Genomic DNA, 21,376 nt, shown 5'->3' on the forward strand with positions numbered 1-21,376 from the left:
TTTGTCAAAAATGACTAAACAAGGTATACTATGCTACTGTGATAAAACATAATATTTATTTTTATATAAACACATCCGTGCAACCAATACCCTAACTTAATACTTGGTAATGCTAAGACATTAAAATTGATAAAAAAAAAATATATATATATATATATAGGGAATCCTACTTGTAACTTGATATATAATGGATTAATTATAATAAATTAATTGTAAATTGATCAAGCTCAACCATAGGACAGGTTACAGTACAGAGAAATAAGCTAACATTTTTAAGACTTGTAACTTCAATAGAGAGCTATATATCTCGAGATGTGTTCAACAATGTTTTTGGCTACATAAGTTAAAGCAGAAAAATATATACAAATGAATGAACATGGTTATAATATTAGGGTGCATGTGTATAAGGTGTTTGGTAAGCATAGCTAAAGGTATATATATATTCTTTATAAGACTAGTTGCATGGGTTTTTTGTTTTAATAAAAGAATAGTTTCATGGTAATTGGATCGATGCATTAATAAATATTCTAAAAAGCCAATTATCATTAACTATGATTCACTCAGATCATACTCCACATGTCATCAATATATATATATATATATAATGTGGCATTATACATGCATAAGCTGACTTAATTATCCAGACTAGCTAGCTACTCTTGAAGGAGGAGATAAACTCATTCATAAAGACTAGCTTTGATGGTTAATTAGTACCCAATATGATGATAAATTAATTAATCTCCTATACTTAATTTACAATTGCAATGGAATATATATATATACCACATTTGTCCCCAGGCCCCCACGTGAAAAATGTTCCAAATTTCCTTGTAAAAAAGATTTAATCTAGCTTTAAGTGATGATCTGTGGCCAAACTCATTTACTTATATTAATATCCATCAAAGGAATCTAATTAAGGCCTTCTGAAACAGACATTTTGCAGAATCTATGTAAGCTGGGCGGCTCCTAATAACTTAATTTGTCACCGCCCACCTGCATGCACTTGCCCTTTGTTAATCATTTTTGTATATTAATTATTAGTTTCTTTGGTTTATTTGCTTGAAATCAACAATTAAAGATATATAAATCATAAATATTAATAACTACGTACAGAAAACTCAAACCAGCTGCCGCGCGCGGGCGGCGCCACCGACCCAAACTGAGCTTCGAATTACTAATAATAGAGAATCAATTAATTAATATGAGTACATTCATAACAGTTAACACAATGGGTGGTTCATTTTAGTGTCCCCAACATTAGGGACAGAATTCCAAAGCATGATGACTTTCAAGAAAAGAGATAGATTGCCAATTATTAATCAGATCAAGGTATTTATAGATATATATATCATAATAATAATAATAAATATATTTTAATTATATTAAGCCCTAATCAGGAGCCGGGCAGCGGGCAATGTCCTAAAACCTGCCCGGGTTATTTATTTAATTACCAAAATGTAAGATTTTTTTACTAAAAAAGACTGGTGGTGGGTGGGTGCTGTTAATGGCAAGCATTGGTCTTACCTGATTTGTAGAGACATAATCATAGAGGCCAAAAGAATAGAATCCAATGTATAAATAAATGAGATGGCTTGGGAGTGACTGCTGATTAGGGCTAATAAATTATTAAACCCTAATGGAATCTTTGTCCTGGTATCATTTTTTTATGCAGCCTGCCAAATTACAGAAGTGCCCCCAGATGTCTCCAGACATATATATATATAGGAAGACAATATTCAGTGCTGCAACTACGATACATATATATTCCTTTAGTCATGTTCTGTGGTGTCACAAAATAATCTTATGCGATATATATATATTCTAAATTTATGGCTGTGGCGGAGGATAGGATCAATAAATTATATTTTTATTTTTAGCCTTATCAAAAACTATCTTCTTATTCGTACAACATAAAATTAATTTATAATATTATATCAATATGATTCACGTGACATCACAATATTTTTAAACTTTCAATTCACTGGATATCACAAATATTGTACATTGAATATTAATTAATGTTGAGATCAGGTGGTAGTTCCAATTCATTTACCATGAAAGTGTTTCTATGAGAACTGATGGGCTTGGGCTTGAACTTAACCGTGGCCCAAGTTGTTTGGACTGGACAGGCATTTTTTAATTTGGTTTATGCACCAGTTAGCAGCCAGAGAGAGCCCAATGAATTTGAAACTTTTAGCTTATAATTATTATTTTTTTTTAAAAAACATGCAGAAAGATATGGTTGCATAACATGTATTGCTTTTATAATTAGAGGTCAGTTGATGGGCTTTGACAATTAATGAGCCATATATTTTGTAGAAAAAATCAAACTGGTCAGAAAAATTCTATAATAATTTAATAAAATTAATATAAAATCAAATTTCATTAAGAAAGAGAGATGTGCATGCATATATATGTTTATTGAAATTAATTTAATATATAAATAGAAAAATTCATATAAAATGACCTGATTTACTACTGACCTCATTAAAAAATAAAGCACTTTATTGAGTTATAAATTTTTAGAATTACAAAATAATGTGATTGTTATTATCAATTTTATATTAAAGGAGGGATATATCATTATCTTTAAAAGAAGCTTAATTGCTTCGGCCGCCAGAGGGGAAAATTTTAATGTTAAAAAAATTATATTTTACTAGTCTAGGTGTACTAAATCTCTAAAATTTTGACTTTTACAACCAATATTAGTAATACTCTTTTTTTTTTTTTTTGCTTTTATTATATACCTAAAATAATTTCCAAAAATCTAGAGAAGATGATAATAATTTTTTTTTTTAATTTTAGTAATATACAGAAACAGGTTTATAAACATCGCGGGGGGGCGCATGGCGCCAAACCCAAACGATATCTGCCCCGAAATATGTGTGTGTGTGTGTGTATTATAAAGATAATTTATTTTTAAATTTTTTCTTTCTAAATACATTAATTTTATATGATTCTATATAAAAATTTAACTTAAATCACAACACATTATATATATATATATATTACTATCAGAATGTAATGTTCTTAATTTGTGGTTGCACGCCCGTGTAGGACCTCATAGTAGTTGCAGGTGTAGCCTAACGACAACGTCAGCGGCCGCCAGGGCCGTGATGGGCTTCTGGACGCCAACGCTAATATTATTATTATTATTATTAAAATGATTTCGATTCCTTGAGATTTCTCATTCCTTCTTCTTCTCGCACGCTTGAGGAGAATATAAGCAGCCTGCAGGCTGCAGTCTATGCCATGCCCATGCAGCAGCACTTGTTTACCATTGCTTTTTCAAACGAGTAGCGTAAGATCTAAGTCCAACACAAAAGGCAAATTCCTACAAATCCACAAACAAATATTCCTCACTCACAATTCATCTCCATCTTATAAAGAGGCTTTTCTTTCTCTGCAAGTGTCTCTCCAAGCACAGGCCTAGCTACTCTCTCTCTCTCTCTCTCTCTCTCTTAAAATGTCTTGCTTGAACCTGGGGAAGAGGCTGCAACCAGCAGCCAAGAGGGCATGGAAGATCTTCACCAAAGGCCTCCACAGTAAACTCCACAAAATCAACACTTCCAAAGCCATCAAGAAACCAAAGCCCCGTCTCAGCCTCAAAACCCCATCCCCATCTACCAAACGGCTAGTCCCCCGCAAGCTCCGGCGCAAAAGAAAGATAGTTCAAGCAGCCAGTATTGTCACCCGCTATCACTTCACAAAAAGACCCGCGCCGGTTTACATCGACGAGCTCTTCGTAGAGCCGGTTTCGGTGGCTGTGGTGCCGACAACCACCAAGAGGGTCGTCGGACAGGAGTGTTCGGGTACAGGAGGAAGACGAGTTAACCAAGCCATTTGCCGTGTTCCTGCAGGGACGAGCAGGGAAGGCGGAGGAGGGAGCATGGAAGAGACTAGCGAAGCAGACGAGATGTGGGAGTCGTTGGGGATGGAGTCGCCGCTGATGAATGGGATAAATGAGAGAGCGGAGGAGTTCATCGCTAGGATTCGCGCAGAGATGCAGCTTCAGGCGATGGCGGCTCGCTCGCCGCGGTTGTAGTCAGTTAATGTATGAGAATTGAATGGACCAATAACCCATAATTATTAGAAGCCCATATGGGTGCTTGTAAAGCAATTGTAGGCTTAGATCCTTGAATGAGGAGTCAAGGAATAGCTAGGAGGAGAGCATTTTCAGATCAATTATGGAAAAAGGCAAGTTAAGTCACCCTGTTGGAGAAGATTAGTAGGAGGCTGAAGATTTGGGGAGCCGTTAAATGTTAATTATTCTCTCATTATGCATATATACAAGTGATTAAAATTTGAGATTTTAAGTGGGATGAAAGAATGATGTATAAAATTAAATTATAAATTTGAATTGTAAAATTATAAAATTTTAGAGATAATTAAAAATATTTTTTAATATATTAAAATATATGTTTAGAATGATATAATTTTATAAAAAATTAATTAATATTACTTAATAACATGATTATTATAATTTACAATTATATTCTTTATAAATAATATATATATGTACCTATTTCAAAATAGTTTCATCTATTGATTTTAAAAATACTAAATAATATAAAAAATTTAAATATTAAGTTTATCATTTGTTATTATTCATCCATAATTAAAATTTTAAATATTAATTTTTATATAATATAAATTCTAAAATTTATTGAGTCAATTTATTGAGTTTATAGTAAATTTCAATATATTAAATCGTGAGTCAACTTAGATTCTATGAAATTCAAATTTATAAGTAAGTTCACTTGTGAGTTTAACAACTCCTCCATGATGTGTTGTTCTTAAACTCTTAGTTTTTTATGAAAAATATTTCAACTAATTTCTTGAAAGTGTTTTTGTGAAAATATCTGCTGCTTGATCTTTTAAGTGTTGCAGAATTTTAGCTCTACTTCTCTATCTTCTATTGCACCTCAAATGAAATGTTGTTTTATCGCAATGTCGAGAGTTCTCTACAATAAATTGGATTCTTAACAATATTAATGGCTAATTTGTTATCACAAAACATTATTGTAGCTTCCTTTTTGTTTTTCACCAATGTTTTCAAGAATTCTTCTAAGCCAAACTACTTGGGAAGTTGCCAAGCTAGCTGCCACATATTTAACTTCAGCAAATGATTGTGCCACACTTTATTGCTTCTTCGATAACCAAGAAAATGCTCTAAAATCAAGTGAAAAATAATAGTCGGAGGTGCTCCTCCTATCATCACAGCATCCTCCCCAATCACTATCACAATACCCAAACAACTTTACATAAACTCATTTGTTAAATTTGATCCCAAAGTTCAATATACCTTTGATGTATCTCAAGACTCTCTTGGCTATCTCAAAATACAATTGGCTCAAACTATTCATGAACCTGGATAATAAACTTGATGCATATATAATATCTGGCCTAGTAATTGTGAGATATAACAAATTTTCAACTAGATTTTGATATAAAGTAGCATCAGTCTTATTTTTCTCCATCTTCTTTCACCAGTTTTTCATTCACAACAAGTGGTGTATTCATTGGTTTACAATCAATCATCCCAAACCTGACCAAAATATTTTCAGCATACTTCTTTTGACAAATAAAAACTCAATAAATTTTCATGCTAAGAAAATCATTCACCTCATATCTTTCTTAAAATCAACAATCATCTTCTCACTGTTACCAATATAAAATAAATAATTCACATATAATATAAGAGTGTTTGATTTACCTTGAGTCTTCATGTATAAGGTTGGCTTACTTTTGTTCATTTTGAATCCTTGCTCTATGAAATATGAATTGATTTGGCTATACCATGCCCTCAGAGCTTGCTTGAGCTCGTACAAGGCTTTCCTCAACTCACACACCTTGTTTTCTTCTCCTTCTTTGACAAAACCTTGAGATTGTTGAACATACCCTTCTTCTTTTAATTCACCATTAAAAAAATGCAGATTTAACATTAAGTTGGTAGAGATTCCAACCTTTTTGGGTTGTCATGACAATAAGAACTCGAATAGTGTCAACTCTTGCAACCAGTGCAAATGTTTCACTGTAATCAATTTCAAGCTCTTGTGAATAACCCTTAGCTACTAATCTCACATTCTTTCTCTTTATGCATATATATAATTGTTTGAGTACATTGGAGCTGATTGAATACATTGTATTAAATTAGACTTTTGGTCTTCTTAATGTGACTCTTTGAATTCCTAAACTATTACGTATTACTTAACACACCCAATAACTTGATTTTCATAATACAATTTCTGAAAGAATAATGCTATGAGTCATAACTCATCAATTATATAGCGTCTCCTTATTTGAGGAGACTAAAAAAATCATGTCATTATTTCCTTTGCTTAGTACCTTTTCTAATAAGGATGCGGCACATGACATGACTTCTAGCATTACAAAAGTACAAATATATATATTGCATTGGAAAAATGTAATCTAAACATTTAATAATCGAGTGGTCTTGAACCACACTTACTTCAAAAAGCAGAAAAGTAAGGATAACCTGAAACAATAGATGGATGCTAGCACGCAAAACGGCTTCCGGTTCCATCTAGAAAACGATCTGTATGCCACCCTTTCGACTGCAGTTCAGTCAGGAATGGAGACAACACGGCATTCATCTTCTCATAGGCCTGCTCCAAGACAATAGTGTTTGATTCGTGAACTGATTTGTCCATGTTTGCAGCATATCCAGCAACAAGCCATCCCCTCAATGCATCTTCACCTGTGGCATTGTGCTCCAGAACCAGATCAGTCCATGTAGTTCCAAGATTTAAGATAAATTTTTCTCCTTGGAATAAATGCTTGAGTTCGTGAAGTTTTGAAGGCTTAATGGCCCTATGCAGGGGTCTTCCCACTTTAACATTCCCAGCGTCCTCTATGAGTCGACCAGGAAATAGGAGATCTTCTCGATATCTCAGATCAGCAGGGCTTGATATTTTTCCTGTCTGGTTTAAATTCCAGTTGACAAATAACTTAAATGACCAAATATATATGGTAAGCATATTAACAAAGGCATACAATACAAACCTTGATAAAATCAGCCACAATCATTGCAGTTCTTTGCGGATTCAATGTGTTAACAGGGGTAGCTCGCATTTCTTCAAACACACAATAAACGTGTATGGCAGACAGAAGAGGTCCAACAACCAACTGTTAACATATAATAAGAATTTTGCAATTTGCTAGCAATGTTAGGAGAAACAAGAAAGCCTCTTTTATACAATAGTAAGACAAAGGAAAAGAAAATGAGAAGTTTGTCCAAAAAATATAGAGAACCAGCTAATTTTTCCTCATTGGAAATCCATTATCATGTTCTAGACTATCTCAACACTGCTAAGTTTTGATATCAAACACTACATAAATTTTAGCTTGTCAATCATTTTTATCTGTAGCCTTGTCTTCTTTAGAGCACTTCTAACTCATATATACCTAAGTGTCTCCCATCTCCCACTATATTATCTTGGTCTTCCTTATCTCTTTTGTCAGATGCTTGTTCCATTTCATTCACTCTCTTCAAGGGAGTCTCTACTAGTCTTCTCCTTCCATGACTAAACAATTTCAATCGTATCCCGTGCATCTTGTTCTCAATATGAGCCACTCCAATCTTATTATGTCTATCTTATAAAATTTTCCTTTTAGCTTTAACAGAATCTTATCGTGACAAAAAAAGGCCAGATTCACTTTTCCACTTTAACTGTCTTTGTCTTCCTATGGATAACAACCATATTAATCTCCCCATGTTTGGATGATTGAACCAAGTGAACTAATATTAGGGAAATTCTATTCACAGCCACTTTTAAACTCTTCGCAGCCACTAAAAATTCAGATTTTTTTTCCAGTCATGTGATAACTCTCTACAACTAAATTTTTCCAAAAATACCCTCTTTTATCACATCTCCGAAATACATCAACAAATAAAATCACGATAGATACATATATTCGTATATACACACAGACACACACGCACACATATATATATATACGCACACATACATATATATGTATATACAAGAAGCGGCGACCATGGCCGTCGAAGGTGCCGAGCTTCACAGCCCTCTACGCACACATACATACATACATACATATATATATATATACAGGAAGCGGTGGCCATGGCCGTTGAAGGGTGCCGAGCTTCACGGCCCTATAGGCACACATACATATATACACACGCAAGCACACACACACACACATATATATATATACAGGAAGCAACGGCCATGGCCGCCGAGTTTCACTACCCCCCAAACACTGTGGTTCGGGGCGCTTGAAGGTTCCCGAACTCCAGGGTTCAGGCGCCTTAATGGCCCCCGAACCCCAAGGTTTGGGGGGCAGAGAAGCTCGGTGGCCATGGCCGTCGCTTCTTGTATATATATATATGTATGTATGTGTGCGTATATATATATATGTGTGTGTGTGTGTATACATATATTTATGTTTGTGTATGTGGTGCATATGTGACTGTTAATGTATATATGTATATATATGTGTGTGTTTGTGTATGTATATGTGTTGTTCTACTATTATATTTTTATCAATTTTTTCATTTTTGACTGCATTGGATCTGGTATTTTTTGTTGTATTGTATTCGTTATGAATAGGTGGGTGGCGGGTAATTGATTGAGGGAGAAAGTGGGTGCGAGGGTAAAAATAAGTTTTCAAAAGAGGATATTTTAGGTATATTAAAATATGGCTGCGAAGAGCAAAAACGTGGCTGCGAATCGAATAGAATTTCCCTATTTGTAACAATATTTTCTTAGTTTGACTTGATCTTTCAATTTTACCATATATAACATCAATAACTGATAAAAAAGGATACATGAATACCAAACAAACTCATGTAAAAACCCAAACCCAAGTTGATTCAACATGCCCATTTCAATATTCTCAGGCCTGTGGGAACTTAGTTTGGGCTGTTCAAGTTCATCCCAACTCAGGCCAAGTGGATGAAATAATAATCAAGCCAAAAAAAATAAATAAGTTTTAGTTGGCATCTAGGTAGCAGAACTTTCCACATATTCTTTTGCGAAGGATCTTCCCCCTTGAGATGATTTATTTTTCTATACTCTTGTCTACTTATCAAGAAGAAAAACTCAGGTTGGATCAGGTTTGTGTGGTATAGCCGACCAGGCCACAGCCCCAGGCATACACTAATAAAAAACAATTCAACAGACTTTCAGCAGCAGCAAGCTTCATCTTCTTCTGGAAATGGAAAGAATTAACCAGGCCGTTTTACCAAATATGAAAATCCTACAAATGTTCAGATGCAACTTTACTACAGCACTGATTTTTTTTTTTAATGGAAAACACAGCTAAATTAGTCAAAAACAGATTTTTAACATGGCACAAGTACTAGTGATCTACCTTTCCTTCCATAGATGAACAAATTGTAGAAGCTAAATGAATCCCTGCTCCCATTCCAACAACATTAAAAAGGGTTGAGATGGCCTCCCCTTTAGCAAATAGATCACTCAAATTGCCTTCTTTGGCAAAGGAAGAATATATTGGCAATCTCGTTGCTCTTGCTGCAACAACCGCCATTCCCTATAAGACAAAACCAGACAAAATTATGTCCATTAAATGTGTCAATAGGAAACTTAATAAATAAGGTATCAAAAACAGAATGGGTCAATGCACAAGGTATTACATTAAACAACAAAAAGTTACTGAATTGTTTTATTCTCTCATCAGATATAACCTTTGCAAAATTCCCGTAGGCATTCAAATAATTCTGACATAAGGCAAAAGAAATTATGTCTAGTCCGGGTTATTGATCTTACCTTTGCAAAATTCCCAAGGCCTGCAACTTCAAGAAATAGTTGTGGACATAATGGGGAAAGAACTTCCAAGCCGGTGCCCAAGTCATAAAGCACATCAGCTGCAATGTGGAAATCTCATACATTAAAAGATCTTGCAGAACTGACAGATAGAAGCAAGTTGTAACACAAATTATGCCATCCAATGAATAAACAAAAGTAGCACTACCATCCAATGAAATCAAGCATCAGATATACTATAAGGAAACAGCTAATGTTCTAGCATCAAGATACCAACCCAGAATTCTCCAACGCTTGGGCTCTGAATCCATCCTTGCACCCAAGTTGCTGCATATTAGCTTTCCTACATGCTGCATACCATCCTTTAAAATCTGCATGTTATCATGTAACAACACAATCAAAAGGGTTTCCCCTACAGAAGCATTCTGGAATTGACATCCACCAACTGTCTAATAAAGAAAAATATCTTACCCAACTTACTACAGTTGCCTGTGCGGGTGTAGGCCTTAAGCCTGCAGCAAATAGCAGTGACTGCAAAGGGGTAAGCATATTGAAAGGAAAAATGATCGCTGAAATAGAAGTGCTATTAAAGGAAGAACCAGTAATGAATAAATAAAGACACATGCAAGAGCAGCATGCACTCATGCATACACACATAACAAGCTAAAGCAAACAAGAAATACAGGAAATGCAGCCATGAACTGAGAATGCTACATAATGTTCAACACACACACACACACACACATTAATGTTTCCTGATAAATATGGAATGAATTTTGTGTGTGAGATATTCAAACAACTCTGGTTGCTTAAGATATTTTGTAGGCATTATAAGAAGACCTGAGTTGATAGAACAGATAATGCTGCACTGGAGAAGTGTTGCAGTGCACGGAATTGTGTGTACCTAAGGTACCCCTCATTCACACTGCAAAAGCAAATAGTAACAGGTTAAATCAAGAAATTGGCAAGCTACAATAAATCATCAATTTCAAATAAGAAAAGTTCATCTTACACACCTATATGGATAACCTGAAGGGAAAAAAGTATTCAGAAAGGATTCAACCATCCTATGGAATACTGGTCTTGTATCATCAACCACCGTCACCTAAAAGATTTTATAAAGATCCAGTTCAACAAACAAAATTTCAACAGAGACAACAAAAAATATTACAATATTTTACGTGCATAATTAAGTCAAGGCCTTTAACCTCTCTGGGAAAAATCAAGTTCTCACATATGCCATCAGATACTCATAATATGCCATGGCCCATTAACTGTATTTGGAAAGATGCTTTCATGAGATTGCTGCTAATATCAACAACTTAAAAGATTGATAACTGAGAGGGGAGGGGGGATGGAGGGCATGTCACAGTATTTAGAAGCCAAAAAAAAAAAGGACTTTTTGAAAAAAATAAAGATCAGAGGAGAATATGATCCATCAAATTAAATTACACTTGGTGCATCTGCAAATAGAATATATGATAGAACAAGTCACCGATGATGGTTCTCATGTTTCAAGCTGAGAAGGTAATGGCTTTTCCTAAACTGTAATCCTAAAACATGCCATGTGTGTGCAAATATGTGAATGAGAGGAAGTTCTTAATGTAAGAGCAGAAATTATTCACCCCACCATCCAGAGAAGATTTCAAGAAAAAAAGTTTCAGTTGATGAAAGAACTGATGGTGAAATTCTCAGGCTATGGAGCTACTAAAAGGTGCATATGCAAATTATCAAACCAGTCAATGAATCATTTGACAACGGTAGAATTACAAGTAAGTTACACAATCTCCCTGGTAAGCAACATAGTTGTAGGTTGAGCTCAAAGAGAGAACACCCATGGATTACTTTCACCAAAAACTTCATGGGGAGCATAATTTTCTGTGGTAAACATTTTTGGTCCTTGACATCTATGAGCTATTGGGTAAGAGATACTTACATCAAAGGGGTCGAGCTAAACACTTTTTGGTTGTTATGACAGACACTCAGATGCTCAATGACCTCTTAGATGGAAAAAGGGAGAGAATCCAAGAAACCAAGAAAGACAGGAGGTCGCATATCCAGCCTAAGGGTCAGGGCATATGATCAATTGATTATGGTAATGACTAAGGAGTTAGGGAGAACTAAGAAGATCAAGATGCTTTGCAAGGAGAGATGGAGCCACTTCCAAAGTAAAGGAATCTTGCTTATCTTACTGAGTACACTTGCTCATGCTCAAAATGCTCCTAGGTTGGAAAATGAAATGTAAAGGCATACTACACAATACATGCTCACAAGAATGCAACCTTTCGCAGACCTACGACCTACAGAACAATTTTCCCTTCTTAGGTTGGTCAGGTAATACAGAAACAACTGAGAGGAATCATTGTTAGACATCAGTTTCAATTGAAAGATCATTCTAGGATAATAGTTCCAATTAGAAGCTAAGAAATAGATGGGGTTTTCATAAACTCGTATGATACAGGACAGCAATATATAATACCCAGTCTAAATCAATTTTCTTTCTTTTTTAACATGAGATGCTTTCTTAATCTGAAAAATATACAAAATAAATCTTATAAACTTGAGAAGCATAACAAAAGTGCAACTTGAATATTTTATCCGATCCATCACGTTAGTTTTTTCATGAACGCATATAAGAACCAAGTAATTTGTCGTGACAAGTGCACGAATTACTTGTGGAAGCATCAACTAATGGAAATAGAAAGACTCACAGAGAGTTGACCGTGGGAATGGGGTTCGAATTGATAACGGCGAGAGACGGAGTTGGAGGTCTCGATCCAGAACACTGTTGTTGGAGGGGGTCCTCTTTGAGCCGCCACTGGTTCCTCTTCTGTCTCTTTCTTCTTCTTCTTCATCACTATCTTATCCTAAGTAAAATCAACACCGTCCAAATATAAACGAGACAGCGTATTCAAAAAAATTTCACATTGAACACGTAATTCAACAACAAAACAGTGTTGCTTCGAAGAGTGTGCGTGCGTGTGTGGGGAAAGAAGTACCAGAAAGCTCATCTGTTTAGGGGGAATTTGCAGCAGAAAGATTAAAGAGAGAGAGAAATTCCAGCAGTCCACCGGCCGGCCGCCGCCGCCGCCGAAACTGGGATTCAAGTGCGGAGCTAACTGCAAGGTTTTACGCCTCGCGTCCGCCTCAGCGACAGCGGGTATTGAGACCGAAAGAAAATGCAACAAAATTAAAGGAGGAAGGAAACTGATATTAATAATACTTTTATAATTACAAATTTAATTTAATTTAATAAATACTTATTATTATTTTTTATATAAAAATCATATTATTATTACCATATATTAATATTATTGCAAACAATCTTTTGGGTTAATTTCTATCATCAGCGCGTGTTACTTTTCTTGTTTTAGAATTTATATAATTAATTAAAAAGATTCAAATTATAATTTGTTACAAATAAGGACTATTTATTGATGAGTTATAGTTAAACTAATTTATTAACCTATTTTGCTTGCTTGATCACCTCCATTGCTACTTGGTTGGACTGTCTCAGGGACGTCAAGACATTTTTAGAAGAAATAGACCTCATCAATAGAATCGAAAACTCCAAAAACTTGAGTGTGATCAAATGCCAAGACTAAATAATTGTCTAGAGCGACATGTGGATCACACGCACCTCTTATTATTGTGCATTATTCGTCCACGCACATTATGCATTCCCTTCACTTCTCCCTAATTACAAATTAGAACGACATTATTTTAGTCATCTCTAACCTCTAGTCAGGTCAATTATTAACTTGACCGACGATTTCTCCATCGTTGCACCAAAATGCTTGCAATCAAATTGCCCATTGACTTTGGCGTTAATTTTTTTTTTTTACAAAAATCTCAATATTTTCTCCAATTAAATTATTACATACCGCATCAGAAAATAATTATACATATACATATATATATATATATACACATACGTGTGAATGAAAAATTACACAAACTGAATGCATAAAGAATATATGTCCACTTTTTTTAATCGTGTTCATAGAAAATTATCAATATAAGGTGTTCATCTCTTTAACCCACATTTAAAATCAAAAGACTCATAAATAATTTATAGCGAGACATACAATGTAAAAATTGTAGCAACAAACAGTCATTATATGAATGTAAAAAAACACTGGAATTGAATGAATGCTTCCGATCAAGGAACTAATTACACACTGATGGTGTACGTTCTTATATTAGCTATTGATTGGGAACTCAAATTATGTATATTTTTTTAACATTTTTTTTTTTTTTATTTATAGACTGACCACATATGAATCTTTTCTTAAACTAAATCCATCAAGTTAGTTGTTGTCACTCCTTAGCTACTGCGTGAATATTAAGAGATTAATTTTTAATTATTTAAAGATGTTTATTAGATAAATAGATGCAACTAATAGATAATTACACGCTATTCTCACCGGACATTTCTTCCAAAGATTTTCCTTTTGATTCCGGCACCAAGAAAGTGAAAAGTAGCCCCAGACAGTTTACCACGGTCCACGCCCAACACAGTCAACGAATTCTTCACCCCGATTCGGGCCGGATACCTGGCATCCGCCTTGGCCTTGTCTGGGCTCTGAGCAAGATACAAGAACCCAAATGCACCGATTATGGCCCCTAATTTCCCAGATGCAGCCGAGATTCCATGGCAAGTCGACCGGAGCCTCGCCTGAAAAATCTTCGCCGGGACGACAAATGTGGTGGAGTTTGGCCCAAAGTTTTTTTTTTTTTTTTTTTGGCCCAAAGTTACCGAAGAAGAAAGTGAGTGAGTACATCACCACAAAACCGATTTGGTGGTTGGGATGAGGATGAGTCCAGTGCTCGTAGGGAATCGCCAGAGCGAACATGAAGATCGTCATCATGGCAAAGCCTAGAATTTGAATCGCAAATCTCCCGATCTTGTCAATGAACGCCACCGTGAACCAGTAGCCGGGGATGGTGCTGCAGCGCGCGATGAGGGTATGCGCCCGGGCGATTCTGTAAAGCTCCTCGATGGCGTTCATTGTCTTCGCCGGAGGAATCCACCCGATTGCGCTAAAGATGTCCTTTTGGAAGAGATTCTGGCTGTAAAACGCGATGTCGAGGAGAAACCACGTGCTCGTCGTGCCGAGCAGATGGAACCCATGCCGCCGGAGAAACTCCTTCGAGAACAACCCGAATACAGCCGCCGGCTTGTGTGCCATCTGGTCTACTTTTTGTTGCTCCGACTCCAAGTCTACCTGCCGTCATTATTGTTCTATGAGAAGACGATTGTACAGTACACTTTATATGAATTATAGACTATTTTATAAAACTGCCATACTTGTAAAATTTTGGACATGTCGTTGGCGGCCTGGTCGGCGTTCTTGGCCACCAGAGCAGTATACCGAGCAGTTTCCGGCATCTTCGGTCGCCAGTAGAAAGTGAGCAGCGCCGGAAGAGCCCCAACCGGTTTTACTCATTTCTTACCAAGCACATAAAAATCTAAAAATTGAGTTGATGAAAGGTGTGCGTGCGTGTAGGTCCAGTGATTGTGTTGGCTGAGTCATCATGATTAATTCCTCACATTTTATTGGGTTGAGTGTGGAGGTGTCTATTGGGTTGAGTGTGGAGGTGTCTGGTAAGCGATTCACCTTTAGGGATAAGAATAAAATTTAAAGGTAGTAGTGACATTTTAGCCTTTCGGTTCTTCTGTTCGTTTTGGAAAAAAAACAAGCTGATAAATGCTCTGCTTCGCGCTGCTGGTAGCTAGCTTGAAACCATGTATCATCAAGTTTAAATCCAGAATTGATGTTGCCAGCAACAAGACCCCCCATTAAAAGGAAAGAATAATCAAGCAACATGATTGATTTGCAATCCCTATGGAAATAAAATTTGAAACCCATAAAATGCCAATAAAGGCCCACGTGATATCCAGACAGGTACTGAATTTTCATTGCTGATGCATGGGGTTGGACTTACTTGTGAATCCCAATCCCAATATATCAATATGTAGGATCCTCTTTGGCCATTAAAGGAGATAAAAAGTGAGTAAAGAAAAATGCAAAAGGGAAGCCCAAAAAAGAAAAAACAGAAAATGAAATGAAAGGAAACCTGGTTTGTGCTTGGTCTTTTAAATGAAAGGAAACTATTTGCAAGTTATCAAAATGATTTAAATAAGTATTTTTCATATATTGATGTAAAATGTTTGTTTTTTATGGGATGTAAAATATTATTTTAAAAATAATATTCCTCTTTTTTATTTTCAAAATATAAAAAATTAATAAAATCAATTTAAGTTACCTTTTATAATATGCTATGAGAGGTTTTTTTTTTTTTTTTAGCTTATTCTTTTCCCTTTTCGTGAAAGTCAGAATTTATTTTCGGTAAAAGGTGTTTAAATCATTAAATATAATCATTTTTCGATATGGTTATGTGTCACATTGAAAGTGTAGGTATAGGGTTTGAATAATATACTCTTTAATTATTTGATTAGAAAGAAAGATGCTCTTTATTAATTATTTAATAAAGTGTTTATTTAGTTGTCTTAAAAGATTAGGTTAAAATGGAGGAAATTCTATTGGCAGCCACCTTTGTATTCATTAAAAAATTATTTTTATTCTTTTACTTTTTTACCTAATTTAATAACTCTTTGCAATTAATATTTTTCAAAAATACCCTCTTCTGTATAGTCATAACCATTCACACACATTCATCTTTATAATACATATTTAAACTTTAACAATTTTAATCTATAAATACAAACTTTACGAGATAAGTTTACAAAATAAAAAATATATGTATATATACATAAACACATATATATGATACAGACACATACAGATGTATATTCTATTCGCCCACTTTCTCTCTCGTCAGCAGCCATACGTGACTGTCCAAACACAAACGAACAAAAAGAAAATTGATGAAAATAAATAATCAGACACTATTATCCAAATAAATAATATCAAGTTTGCAATTTGTGTCTGATCGATTGTTGAATCCGCGGTTATTTGACCAGATCAAGGATCCATTTGCTACGTGATATATGCTTGTTGTGTGGTGGTTTACTGAAATCAACGCCAATCGTTTCAAAATGTGCATGTTGCATGAAGTCTCAGTTTTTCTTGATTGACTGTTAAAGAAAAAAAATACGTTTATATGCTAATAATATGATATCCGAAATCTGCATTAACTGATATATTGAATTATATTCACACTGCTATCCGTCCCTCACATGTTGCTTGTGACCTGGATTTTTTTTTTTTTTGGGCCTTATTTTTGAGATGGCCCAATGTGAGCCAAGCCCATGTGCCAATAGACAGCCACTACGGTCCCAGCTTCCTTCCTTCCCCTCTTCTTGTTCTTTTCCGTCACAATCTCTCTCCCTCTCTCTCTCTCTCTTCCAAGAACACTTTTGCAAAATCCAACCGCCTGATCTTGGATCCGACCGTATTTTCACCGTGAAATCGGCGCCGATCTACAAGGAGGTAAGTCTTTTAGTTTGATCTGCAATTATTTTCAACAGATCCATGATATATAAGTATATACGCGCGGTTTGGGTTTGGCCGAAAGTTTAAGCTTAGATCTATGGAGATTCGGCTGTTGGATCTTGGTAGTTTTTGGGTATGTTGGTCGATGGGGATAAGGGTGTCGGGTGGTTGCCTCTGATTGCCGGAAACCACTGGACACGGTAGCCGGTGGCGATGCCAGTGTGTTTTTCAGTTCTGGCCGAAAATTAAAAATCCAGCCGTTAAATCTGTCCCATTTTTGTGTATGTTAACCCCCCCTTGGCTTGGCGTTTCTAATGGTAGGCTCTGATAGTGGGAGTCTCCGGTCGGCTGTGGTCGCCGGCGGCTGCCGGAGGCGGCGGCTGTGGCTGGTTTAGGCTGTTTTGGGGGTTGGCGGGGCCCAGCTGGTTCATGGGCCAGTCCAATGTGCTTGGGGCTGGGTTTGGCTAGTTGTGGCAGCCCTTGGGTCTGTCCAAAACCCAATCAGTTGACTCGTTCGACCCTAACCGTTGACCTTTTCGTTAGTCAGTTTGGATAGGCATTTTTGATCTTGCATTTATCCACTCCTCATGTAATTTAATAATATTGTTAGGTGACGCTGACCTGTTCGAGCCTAACCTTAGGTTCTTACTGCTTTGGTACAAATGCCTTTGGTAGTGTAGGATTGTAAGCTGCATAGCTTTGGAGTCACCATATGCCTGCCTTGAAGTGCAATACTAAGAATTAGCATTTGATGGTCTATGAATTCAAGACTGAAGATGAACTACTAAGATTTAAAAGTGTATGCATATCATCATCTCTAAGGACAAAACATTTATTATGGATACGATTTAACTAGGCAGTCAAGTGTCTGCTTTCAGTTAGCCCTATGCTTTTTTGGCCTTTTTGTGATACTCCCAACGGTGCACTCTGAGTGCCTTAAATTTATAAAACTATAAAAGAAATAACTAAGATAGTTGTCAAGGAAACTTAAAGAAATCTTAAGCACCAAAGCAGGAAAAACCATAGCTATTTGTGTTGGTGTGTGACTTTCTTTCTTTTTGATTTGTTTCCTCATCTCTTTCCTTTTCCTTAGGAAAGAGATATCTCTTTAACAATTCTCTGGTTGTACCACTACTTTGGTGAAAGATGGCCTGATGCCGATGTTCTATTGCAGAAATGTATGATAATTCAAGAGCTCAGCCTGGGGTGCCAAGGCAACCTCCAAACCCACAGCCAAATCCATTTGGTAATGCATTTGTTGGATCTGGGTCAGGACTTATAAGAGGTGGATTGGGTGCTTATGGAGAGAAAATTTTAGGATCAAGTTCAGAGTATGTGCAAAGCAATGTAAGTAATGCACTATGGCTATGAATTGTGTGCTTATATTATTGTTAGATTGAAAGAAAGGATAGTGTTGAATTTAGTAACATTGCCAATTATGTGATGGATTTTTGAAGGTCTTTTCTGCTCTGTAATACAAGTGGCCTATTTATTGCATTTTTAATGATCCTTTAATTGATGTGTTTGGTTGCAAAAGTTTTTGGGTACATTTTGCTTTCTATCAAGTGCCAAGATCCTTTAATTGATATATTTGATTTTGGGTCCAAGTTACTTTCTGACACGTGCCTATGGGGATTTGGAGGATGCCATGTAAAATAACACCCATTTTGTTACTTACTGTAGCTGTATTATAATTTTATTTTTGAAAACAGATTATGTTATCAGCAGTTAAATGGGTTCTAGAGTGACTTCTTTTTGGTAAATTTAGTGCCTTGAGAAAGACATTTATGAATGCATTCTCCAGAAATATACAATTAAGCCCCATATAATTTAAAATATGGGGAAAAGTTGAAACTATACAGGACATTCTATGTCCTAGGGCTAAAACAACAACAATAACAACATACCAAGCCTTTATCTTATTATGTGTCATTGGCTCTATTTCCTGGGGTTTGTATTTCAAGAAGAATTCCCTCCAGAACAAGTACACAAAATTTGAATTTCTAGTTAATTTTAAAAAAAATCATTTTAGAATAATTTTTGGGAAGATGACCTCAAAGGACTATGCCTAGTGTGAAATATGCATGTCTATTGATGTTCTGTGACTGGATTGTAACATTAATGGATGACTCCCTCTTTCCACACACTAGTTTTCACGTGTTCTAACTACATTTAATTTGAAGTGGTTTTCTCAGTTCCATTTTTCTTTGTTTATTCTGGATGATCAGATAAGCAGGTACTTCTCTGATCCCCAATACTATTTCCAAGTTAATGATCATTATGTGAGGAACAAATTGAAGGTTGTTCTCTTCCCTTTTCTACACAGGGTAATTACTAATTCTATTACTTTTCCTTCTGTTCAGTTATTTTTTTTTCTTTGAAAGTAGTTAGGTTTTCCTAATCAACAATTTTTCAGGGCCATTGGACAAGGATCACAGAACCAGTAGGGGGCAGGCTTTCCTACAAGCCCCCAATCTATGATATAAATGCTCCAGATTTGTATATTCCACTGATGGCATTTGGTACCTATGTTGTTCTTGCTGGCTTTGGATTGGGTCTCCATGGAAAGTATGTAGTAGCTTCACTTTAGTTGTTTTCTCATAAGAAACTTTGTTTACAATTATTGGACCCCTATAACCAATGGACAAGACTCTTTTTTTTCCCTTGATTTTTACCTCGGATTCAAGCTTGGTTTAACCCCTTCATTGTGCATCATCTTGTAGCACATGGAATGAATCTGTTCTTTACTTGGTATATGAACAAATATCACCTATATTCTCAGAATAGTAGGGAAAACTTTGTTTACAATTGCTCTAGATCAAGGTGCTGTATGGAAAATTTAAACAGCATGCATGTCATCTAAAGGTAAAAAGCTAGGTGAGGCGCTATGCTAGTGGTTTGTTGGCCATCTGAAGGTATTTGAGAGGCAACATAAGCAATCGACCCCCCCCCCCCCCCCCCCCCCTTCCCCTTTTGGAACCCTAATGGTTGTTTTTGCCTACAACAAATGCTACCCAAATGATAGGTAATTTCAGTTACTTCAAATGATGATTCTCCAATGAGGCTAAATTGGGAAAAATGGTCTGTTACCTTTTCTTCATTTTGGTGTTTTCAGCACTTAGTTCTATTAATGTTTTGATTGTGTTTACTCGTCATCTGCTGCCAGGTTTAGCCCGGAAGCTCTCAATTGGCTGTTCATCAAGGGGCTGATGGGATGGTTTTTGCAAGTTTCTCTGCTTAAAATGTCATTGTTTTCGTTGGGTAGTGGAGAGGCACCCTTGCTGGACATTGTGGCATATGCCGGCTATACTTTCACCGGGATTTGTATGGCTGTCCTAGGAAGAATTATGTGGGGCTACTCGTATTACTTTTTAATACCATGGACGTGTTTGTGCATGGGAATCTTCCTAGTGAAGACAATGAAGAGAGTGCTTTTCGCAGAAGTGAGGAGCTACGACTCGAGCAGGCATAACTACCTCTTGCTCTTTATTGCTTTTGCCCAATTCCCGCTTACCATTTGGCTCGGCAACATTAGTCTCAATTGGCTGTTCTAAAATGCCTCTTTTCTGTGATGCTGTTGGCTACAATTTTGCTTCTGTAGATGTATAATGAGCGTTTACATGTTAATTTTGAGTGCATTTGCTTAGTCCATTTTAATTCTGATTAAATTTGTACACCTAAATGCTTAAATACAGCTCGGATTTCAGTGTTACCTTTAGCCCCCAATAGAGTTGTGGATATGGATCAAAATAGCAGATGTTTTATGTCATTGTTATTGCATCATTTTTATAATAATTTTTAGTTAATTCTTCTGTATAATGGTTTGTTTCAGTTCATTAATATCCATACATTAAAAGAATGTATCTATCAAAGTGAGTTACAAATTTATAATCGTAGAAATCCGAACATACGGGTCGGTGATATTAGCCACATGAAAGTTGGGCGGGTCATAGTCTAATTGAAACCCAATCGAGAGAATGGAGAAACTAATTTCAAACGTATGCGGCTGCCGGAATGTTACGCATTCACTGGGAAGATGAGTTCTTCCTAGTGACCGATCTTGAAAGATTTGATTCAGAAAATCAGATGCCCGGCCAAGAACATGGATTCTTTCAGGTCATTCTCCATCACTAATTTCAA

General features: G+C 36.0%; 3 protein-coding genes across 5 annotated transcripts; 1 reads left to right on the forward strand and 2 right to left on the reverse strand.

Annotated features, from left to right (window-relative positions):
- Positions 1–6,389: 6,389 nt before the first annotated feature.
- Positions 6,390–12,952, reverse strand: LOC127797305 (protein root UVB sensitive 2, chloroplastic). Of its 2 annotated transcripts, XM_052330099.1 has the most exons (10): positions 12,776–12,952; positions 12,488–12,643; positions 10,793–10,881; positions 10,617–10,701; positions 10,248–10,307; positions 10,054–10,147; positions 9,780–9,877; positions 9,364–9,543; positions 7,027–7,149; positions 6,390–6,944 (listed from the first exon to the last, which is right to left on the reverse strand). In XM_052330099.1, exons 1-10 carry the CDS (start codon positions 12,785–12,787, stop codon positions 6,519–6,521), a joined length of 1,323 nt encoding a protein of 440 aa, XP_052186059.1. In that variant the 5' UTR covers positions 12,788–12,952; the 3' UTR covers positions 6,390–6,518. The 2 variants fall into 2 exon arrangements, with proteins under 2 accessions (XP_052186059.1, XP_052186060.1); XM_052330100.1 differs by lacking the exons at positions 12,488–12,643; positions 12,776–12,952 and adding an exon at positions 10,985–11,036.
- A 588-nt stretch (positions 12,953–13,540) lies between these two features.
- Positions 13,541–15,303, reverse strand: LOC127797306 (inorganic phosphate transporter 1-4-like). Its single transcript, XM_052330101.1, is given in 4 exon segments — positions 13,541–14,282; positions 14,284–14,505; positions 14,507–15,004; positions 15,088–15,303. Coding segments are annotated over 4 exon segments (897 nt in total). The 5' UTR covers positions 15,169–15,303; the 3' UTR covers positions 13,541–14,186.
- Positions 15,304–17,061: 1,758 nt separating this feature from the next.
- On the forward strand, positions 17,062–21,005 carry LOC127797308 (uncharacterized). Of its 2 annotated transcripts, none has more exons than XM_052330103.1 (5): positions 17,062–17,233; positions 18,411–18,583; positions 19,465–19,536; positions 19,653–19,804; positions 20,403–21,005. In XM_052330103.1, the coding sequence occupies exons 2-5, from the start codon at positions 18,413–18,415 to the stop codon at positions 20,788–20,790; spliced, it is 783 nt and encodes a 260-aa protein (XP_052186063.1). In that variant the 5' UTR covers positions 17,062–17,233; positions 18,411–18,412; the 3' UTR covers positions 20,791–21,005. The 2 variants fall into 2 exon arrangements, with proteins under 2 accessions (XP_052186063.1, XP_052186062.1); XM_052330102.1 differs by having other exon boundaries at positions 17,065–17,233; positions 19,465–19,563.
- The last annotated feature ends 371 nt before the right edge of the window (positions 21,006–21,376 follow it).

Source organism: Diospyros lotus, chromosome 3, assembly GCF_014633365.1.
Source record: "Diospyros lotus cultivar Yz01 chromosome 3, ASM1463336v1, whole genome shotgun sequence".
NCBI lineage: Eukaryota > Viridiplantae > Streptophyta > Magnoliopsida > Ericales > Ebenaceae > Diospyros > Diospyros lotus.